Source organism: Empidonax traillii, unplaced genomic scaffold (assembly GCF_003031625.1).
Source record: "Empidonax traillii isolate 1590-97213 ecotype Southwest subspecies unplaced genomic scaffold, ASM303162v1 scaffold1060:size1239554, whole genome shotgun sequence".
Classification (NCBI taxonomy): domain Eukaryota; kingdom Metazoa; phylum Chordata; class Aves; order Passeriformes; family Tyrannidae; genus Empidonax; species Empidonax traillii.
The window spans coordinates 442,887-464,647 of NW_020956253.1; the positions used below are offsets into that span (position 1 = coordinate 442,887).

Genomic DNA, 21,761 nt, shown 5'->3' on the forward strand with positions numbered 1-21,761 from the left:
TATAGCGGGCAGCAAACCCAGTGAAATATTAACCCAGCTGCCTTTGCTCGAGCCCTTCCCTCCTGCAACCTGGACACCTTTCCATGGGTCCCACGGAACTCCTGCTTTCACAGACGGCGGCGCAAGAGGAGAGGCTTCAAAAGGACTTGGGCAGGTTCTTCCCTTCATGCCTTCCCCCAAAGGGGCCGCCAGGAGGAATTTTAAAAACGCCCCTAAATCCAGTAACTGAAATGCTGAGACTAAAACCACACAACTACAGGGGGGAGGGGCTGTTTCACATCAGCTACTTCCTGCAGCCCATCGGAACAAAAAGTGCATCAGAAACATGGTCAGGGGGGAGTTCAGAGAACTGACCAGGCAGTGTTTAAGAGGCATTGAATTCACTAGAGGGTGGTCTCTCGCCAGCAAGACTCCTCAGACCCCAGGGTTGCGTTTACAAAACCGGTTTTAATGTTAAAACCCGGGATTTGAGCATCTGAATTCTTCACTCCCAAATTCCTCCCGTCGCGGGCTTGGATGCACAGGAGCTTCGTGCAAAAGGAAAGGAGGGGGAAAACTGTACACTAAAAATATCTTTCAAAGCTGCTCTGTACATTTTATATTAAGATTTCTTGAGGAAAATTTAGGAAACACTGAAAAGTAGTTACACCAAGCTGGAAGGATACACGAATCCCTGGAAGTCCTATGCAGGCTGCGTCGGAACCCAGCCCGCTTATTTCGGCTACAGATTAGTTTCTATTTTAATTTTATTCCTTCTGCATAAATGATATTAATTACAGTAAATCAGCATAATTAGCTCCTTCTCTGAGCATCCCTATCTCCTCTGATGACAATGTTAGCTTTCCCTTGGACCTCGGAACCAGATGGTTTAAGGCACTTGGATACCCACAGGCAGCGGCTGGATCGATATTAAAGTTTAATCATTGATTTAAAGTCCTAAATGGTCCCCACGTAGCTAAAACATCTATTGCTCAAGCTGTCCAGTCCCCCCAGGATTACTAAACAAGACACAAACAGCTCAGAACAGAAAAATCTGTGGCTTTTCCATGATTTGTTAAAAAACGAGCGATCCGTGCACACGTATGGACACACCTACGGGCACACAGGTCATCTGTGCCCACAGGCAGTTAAAAACCAGCCACAGTTACCACAAATAAAATCAAGTTTTATAAAAAAGCCAGCCCAAAAGTTCCCACTTCAAAGAGGGAGCTGGGGTTTTGGGGATGAGCTGGCGACGGAGGCACCTCCTCTTTGGATCGGCGCTCGGGATGGTGCTGGGAGAGCCTCCCCTGCGGATGATTGTAAAGCGCAAACATTTTGTGTTTTAAAAGAATAAATAAAAATAAATAGATTGGATTAATCCTGTTATGAGGACAGAGACCCCCTGCTTTGCTTAACTGGTAAAATTCCAAGGGTCTCCAAAGGTTGGGTGGGAACACGGAAGCACCTGAGTGCTGATATCTCTGCAAAAATCCTCTTGGCCCACTGGGAAGAACCAAGGGGACGGTCCTGCCACTCTGGGAAAAGTGAGAGGGGATCCTGTCATGGTGGGAGTGCACATTAAATGGATCAAAAATATTACAGAGCACGTCACAGACCTTCTCCCATTCCCACCAAACTGTGCTGGCTTCCACAGGAGAGCAGGACAGTGGGACAGTAACCCACACAGGCACTAGTTCCACTCACAAAACCCATAGGCTGTTTAAAATGAAGGGGGTTTAGGGGCTCTTTATTTCCCTGTTCACTTCCCTGCCTGTCTGGAATCATCCCACCTTCCCCCCTTCCCCGTGGATTCTGCCACACAGACGCAGCTCTTACGGAACTGGAAAAGAACTGTTGTTTTGGGGAAGCTTTTTAGAATCCCCTGTACACCCAGGGGAGTATTTTGTAGCTGCTGGGAAGCCACGCCGTGATCTGAAGGATTTACCTCTGGAAGCTGGAAGAGAAGGAGGTCACACCCACCCACCGCCACCGGCTGCCGTCGGTCACGAACCCCCACCGGAGCGCCACGATTTGTAACAGGAAACGAAGGATGGAGATCCAGCACCGCGACAAGGCAAGGAATTATCATGTCAATCACCCAAAGCAGAGAGAAGAAACCCTTCATTAGTGTTTGCCACCCTCTGGGAGTTCGGATGGGTCGGTTTCTCTTCCCGGAGCCGCCGGCCCCGCCGGCCGCGCCTTGCGGCCTTTGCCGCGCTGGGCTGGGCTGGGCTGCCTCAGTTTGCCCAGGATTTCCTGTTCTCCGCGTTCTTCTGGCTCTTCTCCAGCCGCAGGGTGGTGGATCCTCCCTCTGCCTTGGCCAGGGCTGTGAGGGAGGCCAGGTTGGAGGCTGAGCCAGAGAAGTTGCCGCTCCGCCTGTTCTCGGCGGCGGCTCCTCCCTGCAGCCTCGGCCCGGTGCTCCGCCGGCGCGTCGCGCCCACCGCCCTTCTGACTCGACCTGGTTTCACCAGCAATCCGTACCCTGGGTTGCACCTGAAGTACTGCTTCCCTCCGATGGAGCCATCGTTCTTCCCTGCGGCAAGACAACCAGAGAATCGTGGAATGGTTCGGCTTGGAAGGGACCTAAAACATCATCTCGTTCCAACCCCGACACCTCCCACTAGCCCGGGTTGCTCCAAGCCCTGTCCAGCCTGGCCTTGGACACTCCCAGGGATGGGGCGGCCACAGCTTCTCTGGGAATTCCATCCCAACCCCTCACCACCCTCACAGGGAAGGATTTTTCCCTCCAAAATGGGGTTTATTCAGCGTGAGTGGTGCTAGCTGGGAGAAGGAGGCAAAGGAGAAAATGCTCAGAGGATAAACAGCTCCTCCCTAAAAATACACGTCAGGACAGAGACCACTCCCGTCTGTAAAGAGAATGGGAAAAAAAATCCAACAGCTCTTTAAATGACGTGAAGTCACCCCATTTCTTTTAGGGGTGTTTCCTTCTTTCTATACCACCATCACCACATTGGATGTACCCTCATGTGGCCAGGACTTGGACTTCTCTCCCAGTTTGCTGTGTGACAAAGAGACCAGATTTGTGACCATATTCCCCAAGCGAAGCTGCAGATGTGCCAGAAGCCATTTAAGCTCCAACAAATCAGGGTCTTAATCCTCGTGGAAACACAAGGCAGGGGGGGAATAAAAATCCAGTAACATCAGCAGTTGAGTTCTCAACAGGCCAACAATCTCACGACTCTTCCATGGAAGCTGATGGTTACTGGGATGTACAAATGGAATTAGCACAGTGGGTTGGAGCAGCCTGAAAGGCAGGGAAGGTGACCTTGCAAAATTGAAATAAATCTGTAAATATATATATATATATATTTAAATAACGTACAAATTCAGGACTGAGAAACAGGACTAGAGCTTTCAAAGGGATCAGAGTTCCAGTTTGCTTTCCAGGATGGCAAACTCCAGAGGGTTTCCTGAAAGCAGCTGGAAACACACGGCCCAGTTTGGCTTTGATGAGCACACCGTGCACAGGGAAGATAACTGCTCCTTTCCTGGGAGCTCTGGATCCTGGACAGGGTGTTTATCTGGGTGCACAGCTCCCATCCCAGGGAAAGGTGCAGCCTTGGGCACCCTGGGATGTGCTGATTCACCAAACAGAGCTGCACTGCAGACTGGGAATGCTGCAGCCTGGCTAAAAGGATTGAAATAAGGAGCTTTACGTGCCCTGGGCAACCCAAACTTCCTCGCTACCAAAGGCAGGCGTAGCTGCTGCCTGTCTCTTGGATTTTCCACTGCCTTCCCCAAACCCTGCCTGCTCCTGGAGAAAAACAAGTCCCTGGAAAGCAGACAGGAAGCTGCAGAGGAAAGGGGTTGGGAAGCCTGGGGCTCCAGTAGAAATCAAATCCCAGCCACCATCTCCCTTTGCTCTCGTGCTGGAGGCACTTTTCCCACAACAGCACATAGGAACAGCAACAGCCTCCCCAGGAACTGCACCCTGGTTTCCAAAAATCATGTATTACAGCCTAAAATCTGGAAATTCCACAGTTGCACAGGTAAGAGTTGGACAGGGATGATAAGTGAGAAGGTGAAAGAAACCTTAAATTACCTGCACGATCTGGTAGGGAGTGCATGATTATTTCCCACTGGTTTTCCCACGTGTGGATGTGTATATATATATATATATTTATATATATCAAAATATATATATACACACACAGAAATAGTCTTCTGCAATTTCACAGCTTATTTTAAAATAGCTTATTAAGAGACCCATTATCTCTTAATACCTATTAAGAGACTTTGCAACTTATTTAGCCTAAAAGTCCCTTTGCTCAGTCAAATCCCTCAACTCCTGCTGTGCTTTGGACACCGTCATCCCCAGAGCAGATGCCCAGAAGGGAATTTCATGGGCACAAGGCCTGTCTCCTGCAGCTGTTACTTCCCAAACTGCATGGAAAAGCAATCCACTTCCACTGCAAGAAGCCACAGAAATGACTGAAAAGGGACGGTGAGGGTAGTGAATCATGGAATGGTTTGGGTCGGAAGGGACGATGAGGACGTTGGGAGTGAGAGCTGGTTTGGAAGAAGGTTACAGCAGGGAAGGTCTTTTATATTTCCCTTCTCAAAATCCCCCCCAGCAATGGGTAATGAACCCCCCCACACCCAAGAAAAAGCAGCCCTGGGACAAGCATTCCAGCACGGACACACCAGCTGCTTCCCACCTGCTCCAGAAAAACATTTTACCTGAAGGCAAATCCAGTTCGACACCGACCCACGTTCCCTCCTGGAAGTCTGTGGGCCCAACATATCTAACAACGCCCGTCTTGTTGGTGCCAACTGTGACATATTCTCCCTCCTTCAGCCACTCGGGAATTTCGTTGGCGTCTTCGGAGTCGGAAATCACCTCCAGCTTTTCCTCTTCTGCCTCTGATCCGTTGTGGTTTAGTCCACGGGCAGTGGACGTGCTCCTTCCTCCTCCTTGCTGCTCTTCTGCGTGTAGGGAACACGTGGGGTCTGATCCCAACATGCTTGTGAAGGACTTCAGCTCCGACGTCTTGACCTTCTGGATTTTGAAGGGGGAGGCTGCAGTGCCAGGCTGGGACAACTGGTCGGGATGAACCTGTGGCTTGGGAAACCCCAGTTCTGCAGCCCCAGAAGCCATTTCTTTTTTCCTGGCTTGTCCTGCTGACTCCACTGACTGTTTGGATATCGACTCCTTCTTTGGAGCGGAGGTAGAGAGAAAGGGTTTTGCATCGGTGGCTGCAGAGGCGTCGTGTCCCTGCTCGCTCGGAGTCCCAGGAGATGTGCAAGATTTTGATTTCAAATCGTTTCCGTTCACCTCAGGGCCGTCTCTGGGTCTTGGGTGAGCACTTTGAAGGCTGAAGGTGGGTGGGCTCTCCCTCTTTGTGCCAAGACAGCTCTCGGAAGCATTGTCTGAGTGCCCTGGAATGTCAGAGGACACCTGGGCCGCCGCGGGAGCCGGGAAGTCGCTCCCTGCAGGGGTTTGCCCCCCTGGCTGAGCCCCAGCGTCACTTCCCGCTGCGAGGGCCTCCGAGAGGGTGGCTGTGGAGACACTGTGGGAGAAGTACCCACTGGAGGCTTCACTCAGAGGGCTTGGAGGCCCCTCCTGGGAGTCTTGTGCTTGGGAATCTCCCGTGGGCTGCTGCAAAGGCACTTTGGGTGTCTTTTCCGGGCTCTTGTCCACCTCGGGTGTCTGCACCGTGGTTTGGAATGGCTGCTTCCCTACTTCCTCTTGGTTCATCTGAAACAAAGAGCACGGGGAAGGTGGGGCTCTGCTATCCGAGATATCAGGGCTAAAGGCACACATACAAGACCTCTGGGAAGTCCCAAGGCCTTCAGCTTGTCTAAATCCCCGTGCAGCTGCAACCTGCAGAAGATGGAAGCTGATCCCAAGTCAGCTCTGCAAACCTGGGAGGGTTGTCAGCTCCGTTCCTCCCATCAATAACAAAAAGTGTCAAACCCAAGAAATACGCCCCCCCAATATTTACTGAGAAATTATTTATATTACAGGAATGGTCATTTGCTGTTTGAACGGCAGGATTTATATGGAATGGGAACCAGCCATGATCTATAAGTCTCTCACAGTTATTTGGCTTAATTCTGCGGATTGATAAATCACCTCTCTCCACCTAAACTGTCATTTACGTCCCTGTTTCCAAACGCCATTCCCACCTCAGTGCTGCCGGCACCAGGCGCTTCCAGAGGATGAAATTAACTGCCCCTCATGAGATTAACAGCCCATTTCGGTGATGTATTTCTTGGCTGTAAAGTTTACTAAATCTGATGGATCAATATCTTTTGCCAGCACATGTACTCTAAAAGATTGGGATGTCTCTAAATCTCTTTGGGAGGGAGGCAGGGAGGGAGGGAGGAGACCGAAGGGGGGATAAAGGAGAGGTTGGAGGATGGCAAATTTGGACACATCCTGTCTCAGGTGGACATTATTGTTTATTATTCAAAATATTGTGATTTTTATAGTGGTGAAGTGTCCCAAACTACAGGATTTTCCTCTTATTCTCAAGTGCCTTTTCCACGGGAAGGGTAAGCGGCGTTCGGAGAAAGAGGGATTTGATTGGATTACAGGAATTTCAGAGCCAAAGGCTTGCTATTGCTAAGTGAAATGTAAGACAGAAAGGGGCTTTTTAGAAAATATTCCTGCAGATTAAAGACATTTTTAGCTCTTCTATGGACAGGGTGGTATCCACGTGGACCCAGAATAACAAAAACGTTCTGTTTATGGACACTGTCAGAGTGCCTAGAAATTTAGCTTTTAAAGCAGCAAAGCAGTTAAATTTTAGTTACTTAACTGCTAATTCTTTCAAATACAAAAGTGTAACCAAGAATAGAAGGGGAGATTTTAACAGGACCTAAGAAAATTCAGCAACACTCGCTGCATTTCACTGTCTCACCGTGAGGCAACAGCAGAAGTGCAACAGGTTTGAAGCAGCTGATGCAGGAGTTGCTTTTTCCACTTCTGACAGGTGAATGCACAGATTCCCTCACCACATCCTGGGATGTGCTTACCTGTCTTATCCTGGCAGCACTGGCATCCACACTGGCTGCCTGAACCATAATTCGTGGCACAGCCTGTGGGAAGGAAAACAAAGAGAATCATTCAATTAAAGGATTCAATATTGGCAAAGCGGTGAACATTAAAGCTTTGTACTGTATGTATTTGAAATTTTGGAAACGTAAGTAAACCTTTGTCATGAGATGATGGAGCACTAAACCAGACTTTCAGTATTGAAAAGGGAGTTCACAAAAATAGAGGGAGAGGGAATTTTTACACGGGTAGAGGGAACATTTTAAGCTAAAAGATGGGATATTGGGATGAAATTGTTCCCCCTGAGGGTGGGGAGGCCCTGGCACAGGTTGCCCAGAGAAGCTGTGGCTGCCCCTGGATCCCTGGAAGTGTCCAAGGCCAGGCTGGATGGGGCTTGGAGCAACCTGGGCTAGTGGAAGGTGTCCCTGCCCATGGCAGGGGGTTGGAATTAGATGATCTTTAAGGTCCCTTCCAACCCAAACTGTTCCATGATTCTACAACTATTTTATTGCATTCTGGTGACGCACTCTGAAAAGGTAAAATCCTTCACCAAAGCATCCCTGAACTGTAACACACAAACACCTACAAGGACAAATCCACAGTGGACAAAGTTTTCTTTCATGCAGTTGCTCAAAGGCAGATCCCTGAGCAACCAGACGACAGAGAGAGCTGAGGTGACCCTGGTCTGGCAGTGACATCCTCAGCTTTAGTCCATCAAACACTGCAACAGCATCTTTGTCTTTCACAGCACAGGCTTTTTGATAGGAAGGCACTGACAAGGAATGTCCCTCACTTGCTCCTTACTCAGGTTTTCGTGTTCAAGATCTGAAATAATCACCCTGCTAAGACTAGAAGAGCACAATGGGACACGTTGTAAATCTGAGGCTGCCAACTCGGGCTGTCGTGACACAGGAGGGAAAGGGACACCAGTGCAATGGAGAGAGAACCTTGGGAAAGGGAAGCAGGAAGAAAAGGAGGAAGAAGAAAGAGGCAGAAACATCTCTCTAGCGCTGTTAAATAACATCCTGCAAGTGCAAGCTCACTTTCAGGGACAGAGCTCTTTAAGGGAGACATATTAGACAACCTGGGAGCAGTTTGCTTTTACTCTCTTCTCTCCAAGTGACTCAAGAACTCCTTCTCCACAAATACACAGGCAGTGCCATCTCCCAGACAAGTGATTTCCAGAATTCAACGATCTGTTTAAAGAACCAAAACCTTCCAGCTGAAGAGTAAGGAATCTTCTCTTGCATCCCTTTAAGTGCAGTAAAGCAGGAACCTGACTAATCTTATCCCCAAGAGAAATAAATGTGGGATAAAAAAAACCCAGCTATTATTTATACAGAGATTGCCAGGCATTAAAATAAAACATGGCAAAAGATAAAAAGACAAAAGGTGGACAAAATCCCAACAGGGTCGCAGTGGATCCAACCAAATTTTTTTTTTTTTTTAATTAGGCATAAAAGCTTCATTTCAATAAAAGAAAGGAGGGAAGGGGTTTGCCTGTCATTAAACCTGCTAAATGAAAGTTCACCACCAAAACTGGATTCAGAGGAAACTTGGCTCGATTTTGGGTGCACAAGGTACGAGAGCATTTTGAGGTCCTCACTGGGACAGGACCTGGGGCTCCAAAAAGCAGATGGGGACTTGAATCATCAAATAAACACACTTTTTGGGGCTCATAACCCAGGGGTGTTCACACACCTCGTTCTCCAGAACTTCACCTTCCTTTGGAATGAGGTGTCAATCTTCTAAAAGACAAAAGAATTGACCTGAAAACCACTGTGGGGCTGACCTGTGACCAAGCCCAGAGATAGTTTAGAGCAAAGAAGGGTGCAGGTGCTCAGACTCATCCTAAGTAGAAACTCAGACACACGAGGACAACTTGATTATTGTAAGAGCCAAGTCTTTCACTTGAACGAAGACCAGAGAGGAGAGGCAATCTCCCTTGGAGATTGCAAATTTTGGTTTAAGAGAGATTTATCAGGGCGTTAAGGGGAGCAGAGTATTTGGCAGAGCACTTATTCTCCCCTCTTCCACCCACCTTTGAGCCACGGGTTGGTCCATCTTGGGAGTGTTATTAAATATCACCTTTTAATGTCAAAAATATCCATAGTCACAAGGTTTTAGGGCTAATCCCTGGGCAGGCACTGACACAACACTTTAAACCTCTGGCTGAATCCCAGTGAGGAGCCAAGGCCCTTGAATTCAAATTATCCTGGTTAAATAACCTCCCAGTGCTAAAAACAGCACTTTGGCAGCTCAGAAAGGGTGGGCAAAGGGAAAGCAGAGTCTGTTTTTGTTTCCACATCACTGTGTGTGACCTGACACAGGCACCAGGAGCTCCAGCCAGCTCCAGGCTCTCCCACTGGCACCACAACTTGCTCTTTTTCTCCCATCTTCTCCCAGTAAATGTGCCCTCTCCAGGGCCTGCTCCAAGCTCCAGCATTATTATCCAGAGATAAGCACTCAGAACTGGAATAGGAAAAAGTATTTAAAGCTATTTCTCTGTTCCTTTGATTTCCATTTCTCCCTCTGAAACAAATAAACGGAGGAAAAGTGTTTGTTTGGGGTTTTTTATCTCTCAAACCCCCCCTCAATCTTACAGCCTGCAAATCCACCAAAAAAATTTAAAACTCCAGTTGGTATCAAACAGCAAAAGAGAGAAAACCACCACTCTTTAATCACTCCCCATCAAGTTCTCCTCCTGAAAGGATGACAAATCTCCAAACTACAGTAACTTTGCCAAGCAATGTTTAGAAAAACACGGAGGAAAAAGCAATTATGAGAAGTGGCACTTGCCCAACCTCGGTGTTGACAAGAAGCAGATGGGCAGAAACACCCTCAGTGGGGCAGCAAGAGCACCCAACCAGATCTGGGGGATGAAGTTTCTTGCTGGGAAGGCTGAAAACAAAGTGTTTGACTTTCTGTGAAGGCATTACTGGATGAAAAATAATTCAGAATCGAGAGCCAAATTCTATCATTAAATGTTTGTAGATAGTGCCTGCTAAACTAGACATATATATTTATCCATTGGCAAAACATGACCCTTTTACAGTGATAATTTTTGGCACAATTTCCTCAACCAAGCTGACAAAACACAGAGTAAGAGGGAACATGAAAGCAATTCACTTTAAAGCACCTTTGAATCTTTGCAGAACAAAAATTGGCTTTTTCCTCAGAGCTCAAGTGAGTTTATGAGGATATAAAGGAGCTCAGCTGGCAGCTCCAAAACCCTCCATGTCCTGGGCTGATCCCACAGCCTGGGCAGCAGGGGAGGGGGGGATTCTGCCCCTCTGCCCCCTTAGGTGAGACCCCACCTGCAGAGCTGCCTCCAGCCCTGGGGAACAACAGCACAAGGACGTGGAGCTGCTGGAGAGAGTCCAGAGGAGGCCACGGAGATGCTGCCAGGGCTGGAGCCCCTCTGCTCTGGAGCCAGGCTGGGAGAGCTGGGGGGGTTCACCTGGAGAAGAGAAGGATCCAGGTGAAGGATCCTTGAAGCCTTGAAGCCCCTTCCAGAGCCTAAAGGGGCTCCAGGAGAGCTGGAGAGGGACTGGGGACAAGGGATGGAGGGACAGGACACAGGGAATGGCTTCCCACTGCCAGAGGGCACAGAGAGATGGGAGATTGGGAAGGAATTCCTGACTGTGAGGGTGAGGAGGGGCTGGGTTGGAATTCCCAGAGAAGCTGTGGCTACCCCTGGATCCCTGGAAGTGTCCAAGGCCAGGCTGGACGGGGCTTGGAGCAACTTAGGATGGTGGAAGGTGTCCCTGCCCATGGTAGGGGGTGGAATGAGATGAGCTTTAAGGTCCCTTCAAACCCAAACCATCCCATGATGATTTGGATTCCATTTGATTTCTAGGAATGCACATTTTCTGGTCACATGAGAGGTCACTTTGCACATCCTTTGAGGTGACCAAAAGAGAGACCAACCTGGCCTCTCTTGCTGAGCTTGAACAGGAAAAGCAATTGTGCATCTCACCCCACTTACAGAGGCACCAAAATTAATCCTGAATGAATTCTTCCTCATAAAATTTTTACATATCTATAATGGACCCCCTCTTCTAAGAGCTCAGAAAAAAACACATTTGGTATTTCTATGCCATTAAACATTTTGTAGAACACCTCTGGCAATGGTGACTGATGACTTCAGTACAAAGGCTTTGATTTCCTGTCACTGGATGGAAATCCTTCAGTGTTAACACCCACTGTGGACAAAGTTCAGTGGCAGTGACAGAACAGATCAGGGCAGAGCATCCAACAATTATCCTCCGAGCTCCAGGAGTGGTTTAGCCAAGGTTTCAGCTGATGCAATCCTAAAAGGGGATTGATTATCCAAAACTTCCACTGCTTTTTTCTGCGCTTTCCCACCCACAGACAGGAGTGACTGAGCTCAAGGACCCTCACACTGACTTATGATCACATAAATGTTTTAACAGCATCTCTTGCAAACTTCTGCAGTGGGACATTAACAGTTCATTAAACAGATTTCAATCAGTTTTGAGCACTCTGGGTAAAATACTCGCACACAAGACATCCACAGAAATGCAGGAAGAATTCCAAATCCCATAGGGCACAGCCAGAAAAAGCTGAATCCATTTTAAAAAGGTCCTCCCCCAACGATATTCCCCTCTAAATTATTTTAAAATTGAGGGCAAAGTCATTAAGCACTGAAACAGAAAATCTCCTGCCTTCCAAAAGGAGATCTGGAACCCAGTACAAGTTTAGTTTGATGGGGGTTTTTTTGTGTTTGTTCATTTTATTCTCTGAAGACATTTAAATACTGAAGACATTCAAATATTAACCCCAACAAACCCCTCTTATTCCACCCTCCATGCGTGGAACGTTTCAGCCTGTGGCCTCTGAATCCCCCAATTTCTGGTATATTTTATGCAAAATTAACCGTACCATTTTCTGTGCAGCTAAATTACTTCATTTCTAGGTCCTGGCAGATTAAAAGGGAAGCTCATAACGATTTTTAAGTTGGTTCTTAAAGAAGCTGGAGTGGTTTGAAGCTTTCAGAGCCACTTTTCCATCCTCGTTCTCATTAAAAGCTATTTGTACGAGGATGAGAGCGAGAACTGAGCTCAGAAAGAAATCAAAACACCAACAACTGAGTCACAAGAAGGGGACACAGATGAGCTCAGCTGGCCACAGAGGATCTGGTGAGCTATGCTGATTATAGCACTCAAATGAGTTTTTATTTGAAACTCTGGGAAAAAAAAAAAAAAGAAAAAAAAAAAAAGAAAAAAAAAGGCCTTCAAGATGTTAAAGAAGGTTCTCCAAGGCCACATTATTTACATTTGATTAAGGAATGTCAGTTCTAGCAATTATACTGTGCACCATGCCCATCCATGAAACTGTTATTTTTTTTTTTTTTAATGGACTGCCAGAAAAGGGGTTTTGTCTATTTAGAAAGCTTTTCATTAACCGCATTTCATTAGTTTTTAAGATTAATTACTGTGGCTGTTCGTGAGAAGGTGAAAAGAGAAAGAACTGACAGCTGCCCTCTCTCTCCTTGTGTCTACACCACGTTTCTCCACCACGAAACAAAAATGAATTCCATTAGCACATGGATATTCAAGGAGTTTCTTATCCTGTTTTTAAGGAGAGCTGTGATTTAAGATCTCTCATTTAAGCCAACAGAAAGGCATCTGAGCATCCAGCACGGCTCTTGAGTACGAAGGCGACCGAAATCCACTCCCCAAACTGCTCCCAGGACGTGGCTCCTGCCCACGGCAGCGTCAAAATCCAGGAGCTGGATTTAATCTGAATTTAAAAATTACATTTTTAATGTAATGTGCAATTACACAGGGCAGTTCCTGGAGATCAATGGGGTCATGAGGGAAAGACCAGGAATTCTGCTTGGTGCACACCAGGAAAGCCTCAGCATGTCAATAAAAAAAAAAGGAGCTTCAGTTCCTACATCATACAATTAAGCCCAGAGAGGTGAAGCTCTGATTCTCCATCCACCTGCATATTTTACACAAGCATTGGACACTTCTCCCCATCAGCAGTGAGGGTCAGAAGGCTCTAAATCTCACACTCTGTGTGAGCTTTTTACAGAACAGGCTGGGAAACAAAAAGCAATTCCAGCCATGAAAAAAGCTTTAAATATTTGGCTTTTTTATTATTTATTTTTTTTTAATTTACAGGCTACTGGCAATTAATTTAAAGGCATCAGATAAGGGAGAAAATAGGCATTTTCTAACTTTAAAGTATATAAACAGCTTCATCAGAAACCAATCTTTTAGGTACATAAACAGCTTCATCGGAAGCCGTTCTGCCAGTTACATAAAGAATCCTATTATGCCAAATTAATTCAATCTAACTAATTAGAGAGCAGGAAGTTCTTTCAATTATTTTATGTGCTGTCTGAGAAACACACTTGAATACGAGAGCAGATTTCATTAATTGCGGTTCATTATTCTCCAGATTAGTTACTAAACTTGCTTCAGAAGGTCAAAGACAGCAATTTTGTTCACTGCCACCACCTTGACTGGAATGTCTCTGCTTTTTTATTTTTTTTTTTGAAACTGAAGCAACCACCACAAACAAAAACAGCACCAGGAAAGATCATTTTGTGGAGGTAATTCCCTGTGTGCTCGCTCGCTTCAAGGTTGATGCCAGTCTGAGAAGTGGCACAACTGAAATAAAAAAACAGCTAAACTAATAAAAATAAAATAATAAAATAATAAAAAAAGGGTATTTTGTATTTCATCTGCTTCTTTTTGAAACTGAAGCAACCACCACAAACAAAAACAGCACCAGGAAAGATCATTTTGTGGAGCTGATTCCGTGTGTGCTCACTCGCTTCAAGGTTGATGCCACTCTGAGAAGTGGCACAACTGAAATAAAAAGCAGCTAAACTAATAAAAATAAAATAATAAAATAATTTAAAAAGGGTATTTTCTCAACAACTGATCAGAACTGATCTCTTGTTTACTCACACAGAATCAGAGATCTGGCACCACATCCACTTGGAATGTCACTGGCTCATGATGAACTTCGGTTATAAACCTGGGAAAGGTGAAGTCCTGCTCCCTTGGAAATGATGCTCAGAAGCACTCAAATCACCTTAGCCATAAGATCCTGCTTACAAGGAGCACCAAAACACATCTGAGGCCTTCTGCAGAGCTGGGCAGTCACCTAACCCCGATAATTCAACTATAACATACTGGAAATTTAATTTAACATCTGAGCCAGCCAGCCCACGATGGTTCACCAGCATCTTTCCAGAATAGGTTTCAATGATATTAGATAATTAAGTACCATCAAATAATGTATCAAGACATGGACTGAAAAGAGAGCTTGACAAGAACTTTGGACATTCTCTTTCACTGTAGTTGTTTGATGAATCAGGTGAAAGCTGAAAATGGATCCACTTAAATTTTCGGTATTTATGTTCAAAAACGTGTTGTTACATATCAGCTCTTTTGCTTTTCACGGAATCAGGGAATATCCTGGGATGGATGGGACACACAAGGATCATCCAGTCCAGCTCCTGGCCCTGCATAGGACACCCCAACAATCCCTCCCTGTCCCTGAGAGACTTGTCTAAACACTCCTTGAGTTCTGGTAGGTTTGTGGCTGTGATCACTGCCCTGGGGATCCTGTTCTAGGGCCCAACCACCCCCTGGGTGAAAAACTTCTCCCTGATATCCAACCTAAACCTCCCCCCAGATCTCAGCTTTCAGCCAGGAGAGGATGATTTAGATCCTTCCATTTGCTTTGTCATTTCTATTCCTGAACCCTCCTCTCCCAATTTGTTGTTTACAGCAAGAAAACTCCATCCCTTCCCAGCTGAGGGTCAGATTCCTTTGCAGCTAAAGCGGAAAAATCCTTTTGGGTTCTCCTTCCCTTTATACTTTCGTAGTTTATCGCTCACCTACTCCCACCTTGCCCATTCATTTACGACCCCTGCCACCGTGCATTGAAGTTTTATCCTTCCACAGCACAAGATGCCCCTGTTCTGTATTCTCTGAGACCCAGAAAGCTCATTTCTGTGTCCTCTCCGTGGCACAGTTCCCTGCAGTTCCCCGGGAATTCCTGGCTGGCTGCCCCGCCGTGGCAGGTAAGCGATGAGGTGTTAACTCTGCCTTGCCCAGCAGTGACCCCCCCACGTCCCCCCAGGTACCACAGCCATCCATCACCACCTCCAGCTCAATTCCTCTGCCCACATTTGCATCCTCAGGCCATCAGAAAGGCACAGCAAGAAAGGTTACGAGAGGGGACATCGGCGATCTTCGAGCCGGCCCTGCCGCGACGGCACCTCTTTTATTTTTGTGCTGCACGAATTCTTAGCTGATTCTGGGGCAGTTCCTTCAGATTTTGCTCTCTCTTCTTTCCTTAGGTGGGGATGAGGGGAATATTCTTCCCCCACAGGGTGGTTGGGCACTGAACAGGCTCCCCAGGGCAGTGGTCACAGCACCTGCCAGAGCTCAAGGTGAGTTTGGACAACACCCTCAGGGACAGGACGGGATTTTGGGGAGTCTGTGCAGAGCCAGGAGCTGAACTTTGATCCTTGTGGGTCTTTTCCAACTCAGGATATTCAGTGACTCACTGGGATTTCTAACAAAGAGCAAAGAAACCACGTTTCCTTACTGATAGAGCTCCAAAGAATATGCAGAGACCTCTCAAACCACTGTATCTGTAACACAACTGATTTGTTCTATTACAAAACTAGAGAATAACTTCACCATTTCGTTATGTTATACAGATCCAGTGGTCATGGAAAAACCTGGGTTGCTCCCCAGTGCAACCAAGCATTAAAGCATCACACTCCTCTTTATAGATCAGCTTTTATTTTTTTAAAAACCAGAGCATTTATAGCATTTTCCCTCCTGTTAAAAATTGTAGAGATCACGATCTGATTGACTTTCCTTAGCAATCCATAACAGAAATTAAAATCTCTTTAAAGAGGTGTCTCTGTAGTTTAAAAAGTGACTTCCAGACAAATAAGACAAGACTGATCTTGAACAGTAAAGGAGTGGGAACAGGTGGTTAGACTAGAGACAGGAAATTAGGCCTCATTTCTCATCTCAGCTCTCGTTGATTCAGTAGGAATTCAAGAAGGTGTGAAAGGCTCTCACTGCAATTGTAAAGAGCATCTATTTGCATCTTTTGATACCCAAATACCTTTAAAGAAAGCCACTGTCTTCATTTTAATTCCCTACATTTCATAAATGAGTAGGTTTATATGACTCCAGTCTCAACACCAAGCAAAAGGTGACATGAGAATGCAAAGCATTAAATTAGATAAATAACATTTGCTCCTTTTGTTACTCTGCAGAGAACAAATCCCCACTCAAACCACAAATATTTTACCTCTGCCTTATTCTTATTTGTGCCACATGTGTAATAAGTTCCTTCTAAAAATACTCAAGTGCTAGTGGATTTATTTTTGCTGTATTTACTTGGTATGTACTGTACTTTTATGACGCCAAAACAACTTCCTGCAGTCCTGGGATGTTCTTGTAACAGCAAGTTTAGCTGTAGCAAAAATTCAACAGAATGTCTCGATTCAACCACACAAAAAAAAGAGGTTTTTTGAGGATTTCAGAGTTTGTTTTGCTTTGTTTTGAGAAAAATACTCTCTAAAACATTTGTCTGCACGGCAAGGGGTGAGGAGAGGTCTAAGTTAACAAGTTATGAGCCTCCAGAACTCCAGACAAGTTGACAGCAGAATGACCTGGGTGGTGAAAGCAGGGACAGAAAGGACCCCCAAAAACTTTTAACACAAGATCTGACTCCAGATTTACCTTCACAACAGTCTGTTAAACCTTCCAGAGTTACACTATAGAGAACTATTCCTTTATAAATAAACCAGAACCTTGCAAATAAAGGAGATAATATTATTTATAGTGGGATTCTGATTTTTTTTTTTTTTTTTAAAGACAGGAGCTTTTTTTTAGTCAGCTTGACCATGCATTAACTCAGAGCACAGAATCCTCATCTGGAGCAGGTGGAGCTTTGCTGCCCAACATCCAAAAAAATAAGGAAATCAAGTATTTCCCTGACACGTGGAACAGATTAGAATGAACAAAAGCAACTGCCCAAAGTACAGAGTAGAAGATGGTAAAAGGTGACACGAGCTGGGGCAAGGGGTGGGAGGGAAGGGCACATGAAATAAGGAATTAAAAATAGAATTACATTTCCCTCTTGGCAATACCCAAACAACACTAAGTGCACTTCATAAATTTTGCCATTGTTGCTGCGAGTGGGAGCCCCATAAATCACCCTGGGAGCGGAGCTGGCACTTGTAAAAAGCCAAGTGGGCTGAGAGTATCAATAAGTTCAAACAGCTCCCACTATCTCTGGATAGTGGAGGGGAAATGCATCACGAGGCTTTGCCGGGACTAAAAGCTTGGTTTGCTCTGCAACAACATATAAAACAGCACTTTGCCAGCAAGTCTAACAGCACTCACCCAGATTGCTGCAGAGCCTGGGTGATTTAATGCTTTACCTGCTGGGCAAGGGGAGAGGTTTGCCTGCCCTTTTTCTCGTCTCTAACAGGAAAGAGAGACTTCAGCAGCTTTGGCATCTGAGGCACGAAGGACTTGACAGGATTCAGGTAGGAAGCAGCCAGGCTACCAATACCTGTTGGGAAAATCAAATCACAAAATTACGGTGGTTATTATTTAGGGAAAGAAAAAATAATAATAAAAAAAAACCTAAACAAACAAACAAACCAAACAAACAAAACCAAAACAAAAAACCAACACAAAACCCCCTAAAAAATTTATCACGCTGTTATCTTTTTAGTCTATGATGACATCTGCCAGTGGCCAAAGAATTACCTAAGAAAAAGCACTCTCTGAGAGCAGTTCAGCTTTATCTGGCACTCAGGAGCTGCAGTAGCTTCATTACACTTTTAGGGAGGTTCTCTCAGCTGTAGGAATTCCTTTACCTGGATCAGGGGAGTGGTTTTGCTGCCCAGAGCCCGGCAGGGAGGTACGAGATGGACTAATGCCTCTACTGGAGCTTGTGGCACCTTGGGACACATCTTGCTGACTCTCCCATCGACCCTAGAGGGGGGGAAAAAAGTTGTATTTTTTCCCAAGCTGGCACCCCAGCAAGAGCACAGCAATGCTGAGACCCCACACCAGCCTGCACAGCCCCTTTGCAAAGGTCAGAATTCCAGAGCTGAGGAAAAGACCCTTCCCCGGAGGCCCTTTTAGGTGGAAGACCCAGCCCTGCAAAGATGGAGCACCCTCAGCATAAAAGGCACAGGAAAAGTTTATTTACAGACCTCAAAGCTGGGATATTTCACACTCAGTTGTGTTTTGGAAGTTGAGAATGTTACAACCAGGAGAAAATAAGATAGTGCTCTCTGCCCCAAAATCCTGAATATTTTGTGTATCTGCTCATGAGTGGGGTCTGGATGTAGTGTCAGAGAGGGGTGAGGACACACAGAGTTCTGAACAGGACAAGAAATACAAGACCTAAAGGCTGCATGGAGAAAGGATGAGCTCAAGATCAAGAGGAAACAACTGGAGAACTGCAAGTTTTCTAAAACAGCCTGGAAAAGAGACAGATGGGAATATGAAGGAACAAGCTGTGGACACCAGAAGGCAGGAAAAAGAAAAAATCCAGCAAAGATAAGTTAGGGTTTTGACATGGTTAGTGAAGATGAAACATGATTTCAGACCTAGAAGAGACTGAGTGGAGATGAGGAAGGGAGAAACAGAGGCTGGGAAAGCTGTAGGTCATTTCCCAGGCTTCTCTAGCTGAGTTTTGCCACGGATCCCGAGGGAGGTGCACACCATTCAGCACATGGGGGGTGATTTCTCTGCCTTTTACAAAGGCAAATCCATTTTTTCCCAGCTCTATCATCCTTAATAGGTAAAATCTACCTGCAGTGATTACACCAAGTGACTGTCCAGACTGTGTCTCTGCTGGGAGTTTCATGTGGATACAGGACAGTGAATTCCTTCACCAAACTGAGCCTGTGAGTTGTGCAGAGGCACCAAAACCCACGTGGTTTTCCTGCAAACTTCTGATGGAGGCACACATGCAATGCCTGCCAAAGCAGCTCCTTCTAATTTACTTAATTTATAGGAGACCTTAAGGCAATTCAATAACCATTTACGAGTCTGGGGGTCAAAAGCATCCAGTGTCTTGTGGAAAGTCCCCTCAGGAAAAGCTTGGAAAGCTTCAACTTTCCAGAAAATAGAGGTTGCAAAGACAGGATGGTGCAGTCAAACTGATTTTATCCCATTTTTTCAAAGAGTTTTGCTGTGGTTGGGTACAACATCTCTACTCATCTGCACCTGAATCTTGATTGTTTTTTAAAAGACATAACAGAAATAAAAACACTTTTGCAATGAGATGGTGCAGTGAACATACTCAAAAGAAGTAGCAAGGAATGGATGGACCTGCTGCATCCCAGGTCAGAAGTTTAACATATTTTTTTTTTCCTGGAGGAAGAGGGGAGGACAAGTGCCTTTTCAAGAAGCTCCACACTGTTGGATGCAAGGAATTAATCTGACCTCGAATGGAAAAATGACAGGCAGCTAAACTAATCTTAACTGTAACTCCAAGCCATGAATGTTTCACAAATAATAAACAAGCCAGGATAGGGGGAATAGATTTCTCCAATGGGTTGAAGGTCACAGTGAGCAGCCCAGGGCAAAAATCATTTCCATTTGGATCTATAGGTTAGGCCCATCAAAGCTCCCCTGCTTTGAATAGCAAGTAACTTGCACTTTGGCAAGACTTCAGACCTCTCCCAGCTCACATCCCTCCTGCTGGATGCAGAGGGACAGGGTCTGTATCTGTGAAGTAAAATTTGGGATAACCAAAGGCTGATGGATGCCTGAGATCTGAGCCATCCTGAATGTCCAAGTGAGAGAAGCCAGGCTGGGAGCAGCAGTGACACACCAGGGCTTTCTTTAGTCTTGTGTTCCTGAAGACTTTGGTGTTTGAGCCCTTCCTGCTCTATCAGCACAGATGGTAGAGCTGTTCTACCCATACCTTAAACCCCCCCAACTTCAGCATTGACTTTGACCTGCAACTCATTCCTGCCTTACATCAAAAAGCCTGGAAAATTCCCCAAAATGCTTCTGTGAAACATTCTCTCCTGCTCCTCATCCCCAAACCCTTTTTAGGCTCTTGCAGTCTTGTGTTTCTACTAAGTGCAGGTTTCTTTCAGGTGGCCTCACCACGTGCAGCCTTGTCCCACTTACATCCATTCAAAACACCGCTTCAGAGGCTGCTTTCCTCATCCTGATATTTTTAATAATTTCACATGCAGACATTGAAAACCATCCTGGAAACAGCCAGCAACTTCAGACTGTGCTCAACCTGTCTTGTCTTTTGGGATGTGAAATATTTCCTGGAGTCTCTGGCTCAAACTGATGAATTCGTTTGCAAGAGAAGAGTCAAAACCAAGAGAAAATAGTTGATACTCTCTGCAGACTGGGAAAGTATCTCATATAATTCTTTTTTGGATGCACCAGCTCAGCGATGCTGGAGGAGTTTAACATAAAAAACACAAGACTCAAAACAATCTTGAAATAACTTCTTGGTTTTGTTGCCTTCTGGTCGGCTCTGCCACCAGCCTGGTAGATGTTGGCATTGGGTTAAAAAAAAGAACTGTGGAAGAGTGGAAAGCACCTGAAAGCTTTGTTTTTGGAAGACATAACAAAGCTTGATTAGTGTTCCTTTTGGATCCCAGACAAATGGATAAAGGTGACATGTCTTAAGCCAAGTCCAAGTGCTTCTGGAGACCACAGAGACACAAGAAACACCAAGAATATTACAAAATACGTAATATTCTAGTACAAAGAATATTCCAGCTGACTAGAACATGGGCTCAGTGCAGGTAAGGAGCAACTAAATCATTTCCTGAATCATGATTTGTTGAGTCAGAAGTGCCCTTCACTGACTGTTCCAAGAAAAATCAGTTCAGGTAAGTCTCTTGACTTTCTGCCCTGCTTGGGGAATGATGAGAAAAAAACTGGAGTAGGTAAAAATCATCAAAACATTTTCATTTCAGAATGGCAATGTTTAGTGTTTAGTGTCATGTTTAGGGACTTTTTCCTTAGGAAAAGCCTTTTTTCTCAGGATTTTTTGGAAATTTTGCTTCAGCCTTTGCTTCATCCATAGACTACATTTGGATGACTATATTTTCTACGTAATTTTAAGTATTTTTCCAGGTTGAATAAACGAAGGCCCTGACACAGGAATATGCCCCAAGAAAAGGATTTCTCTGATCATATACTTTAGGCATGTTGGGTGTTCAAGTAACACTCACTTTGGAGAGAGTGGAAAGATCATAATTTTAGGCTGAAGGTCAGATTTGAGATGCTAAAGTCCATTAAAATTAGGTTAATCAGGGCAACAGATGCAGAAACATCTGCAAAAGAAAACACTGCAGACAACTGAAAGGGTCAACTGTTGTGCAAAGAATCTGCAGAGGCAAAAGGTAGTTCATGAATGATTGATTTTACTAAGCTGGGTTGAAAGATAACCCATCTCAAAAAAAAAAAAAATAAAAAAAGAATTATTAACTGTATTAACTTCATGAAGCTCCCAAGTTTCCCATCTGCACTGAAAGACTCAAAACTTTAAATCTAAGCAATGACTATTATTTAAGTGCTGTGAATCTTTTCTCCATCAAGGAAGGTGTTGAGAGAAAGAAAGGAAGCTTGTAAATCATTTGCCCAGAGGAGCCATCACTTCATGAATATATTTGGTCTCTGCCAAGTGGCCAAACAGAGGTCAAGTCGCTTAAATTAACAAATCCAAAATAGCCACC

The 21,761-nt window shown here is 45.3% G+C and overlaps 1 protein-coding gene across 1 annotated transcript in view; it reads right to left on the bottom strand.

Moving 5' to 3' along the window:
* Window positions 1-427: 427 nt before the first annotated feature.
* Window positions 428-21,761, bottom strand: part of KIF13B (kinesin family member 13B) — a 127,029-nt gene continuing 105,695 nt past the window's right edge. Inside the window, exons 36-40 of the mRNA XM_027904446.1 lie at window positions 17,910-18,027; window positions 17,466-17,599; window positions 6,985-7,047; window positions 4,684-5,701; window positions 428-2,515 (exon numbers count right to left, since the gene is read on the bottom strand). Coding sequence (XP_027760247.1) covers window positions 2,220-2,515; window positions 4,684-5,701; window positions 6,985-7,047; window positions 17,466-17,599; window positions 17,910-18,027 — 1,629 coding nt within the window. The 3' untranslated portion in view covers window positions 428-2,219. The remainder of the gene's footprint in view (window positions 2,516-4,683; window positions 5,702-6,984; window positions 7,048-17,465; window positions 17,600-17,909; window positions 18,028-21,761) is intronic.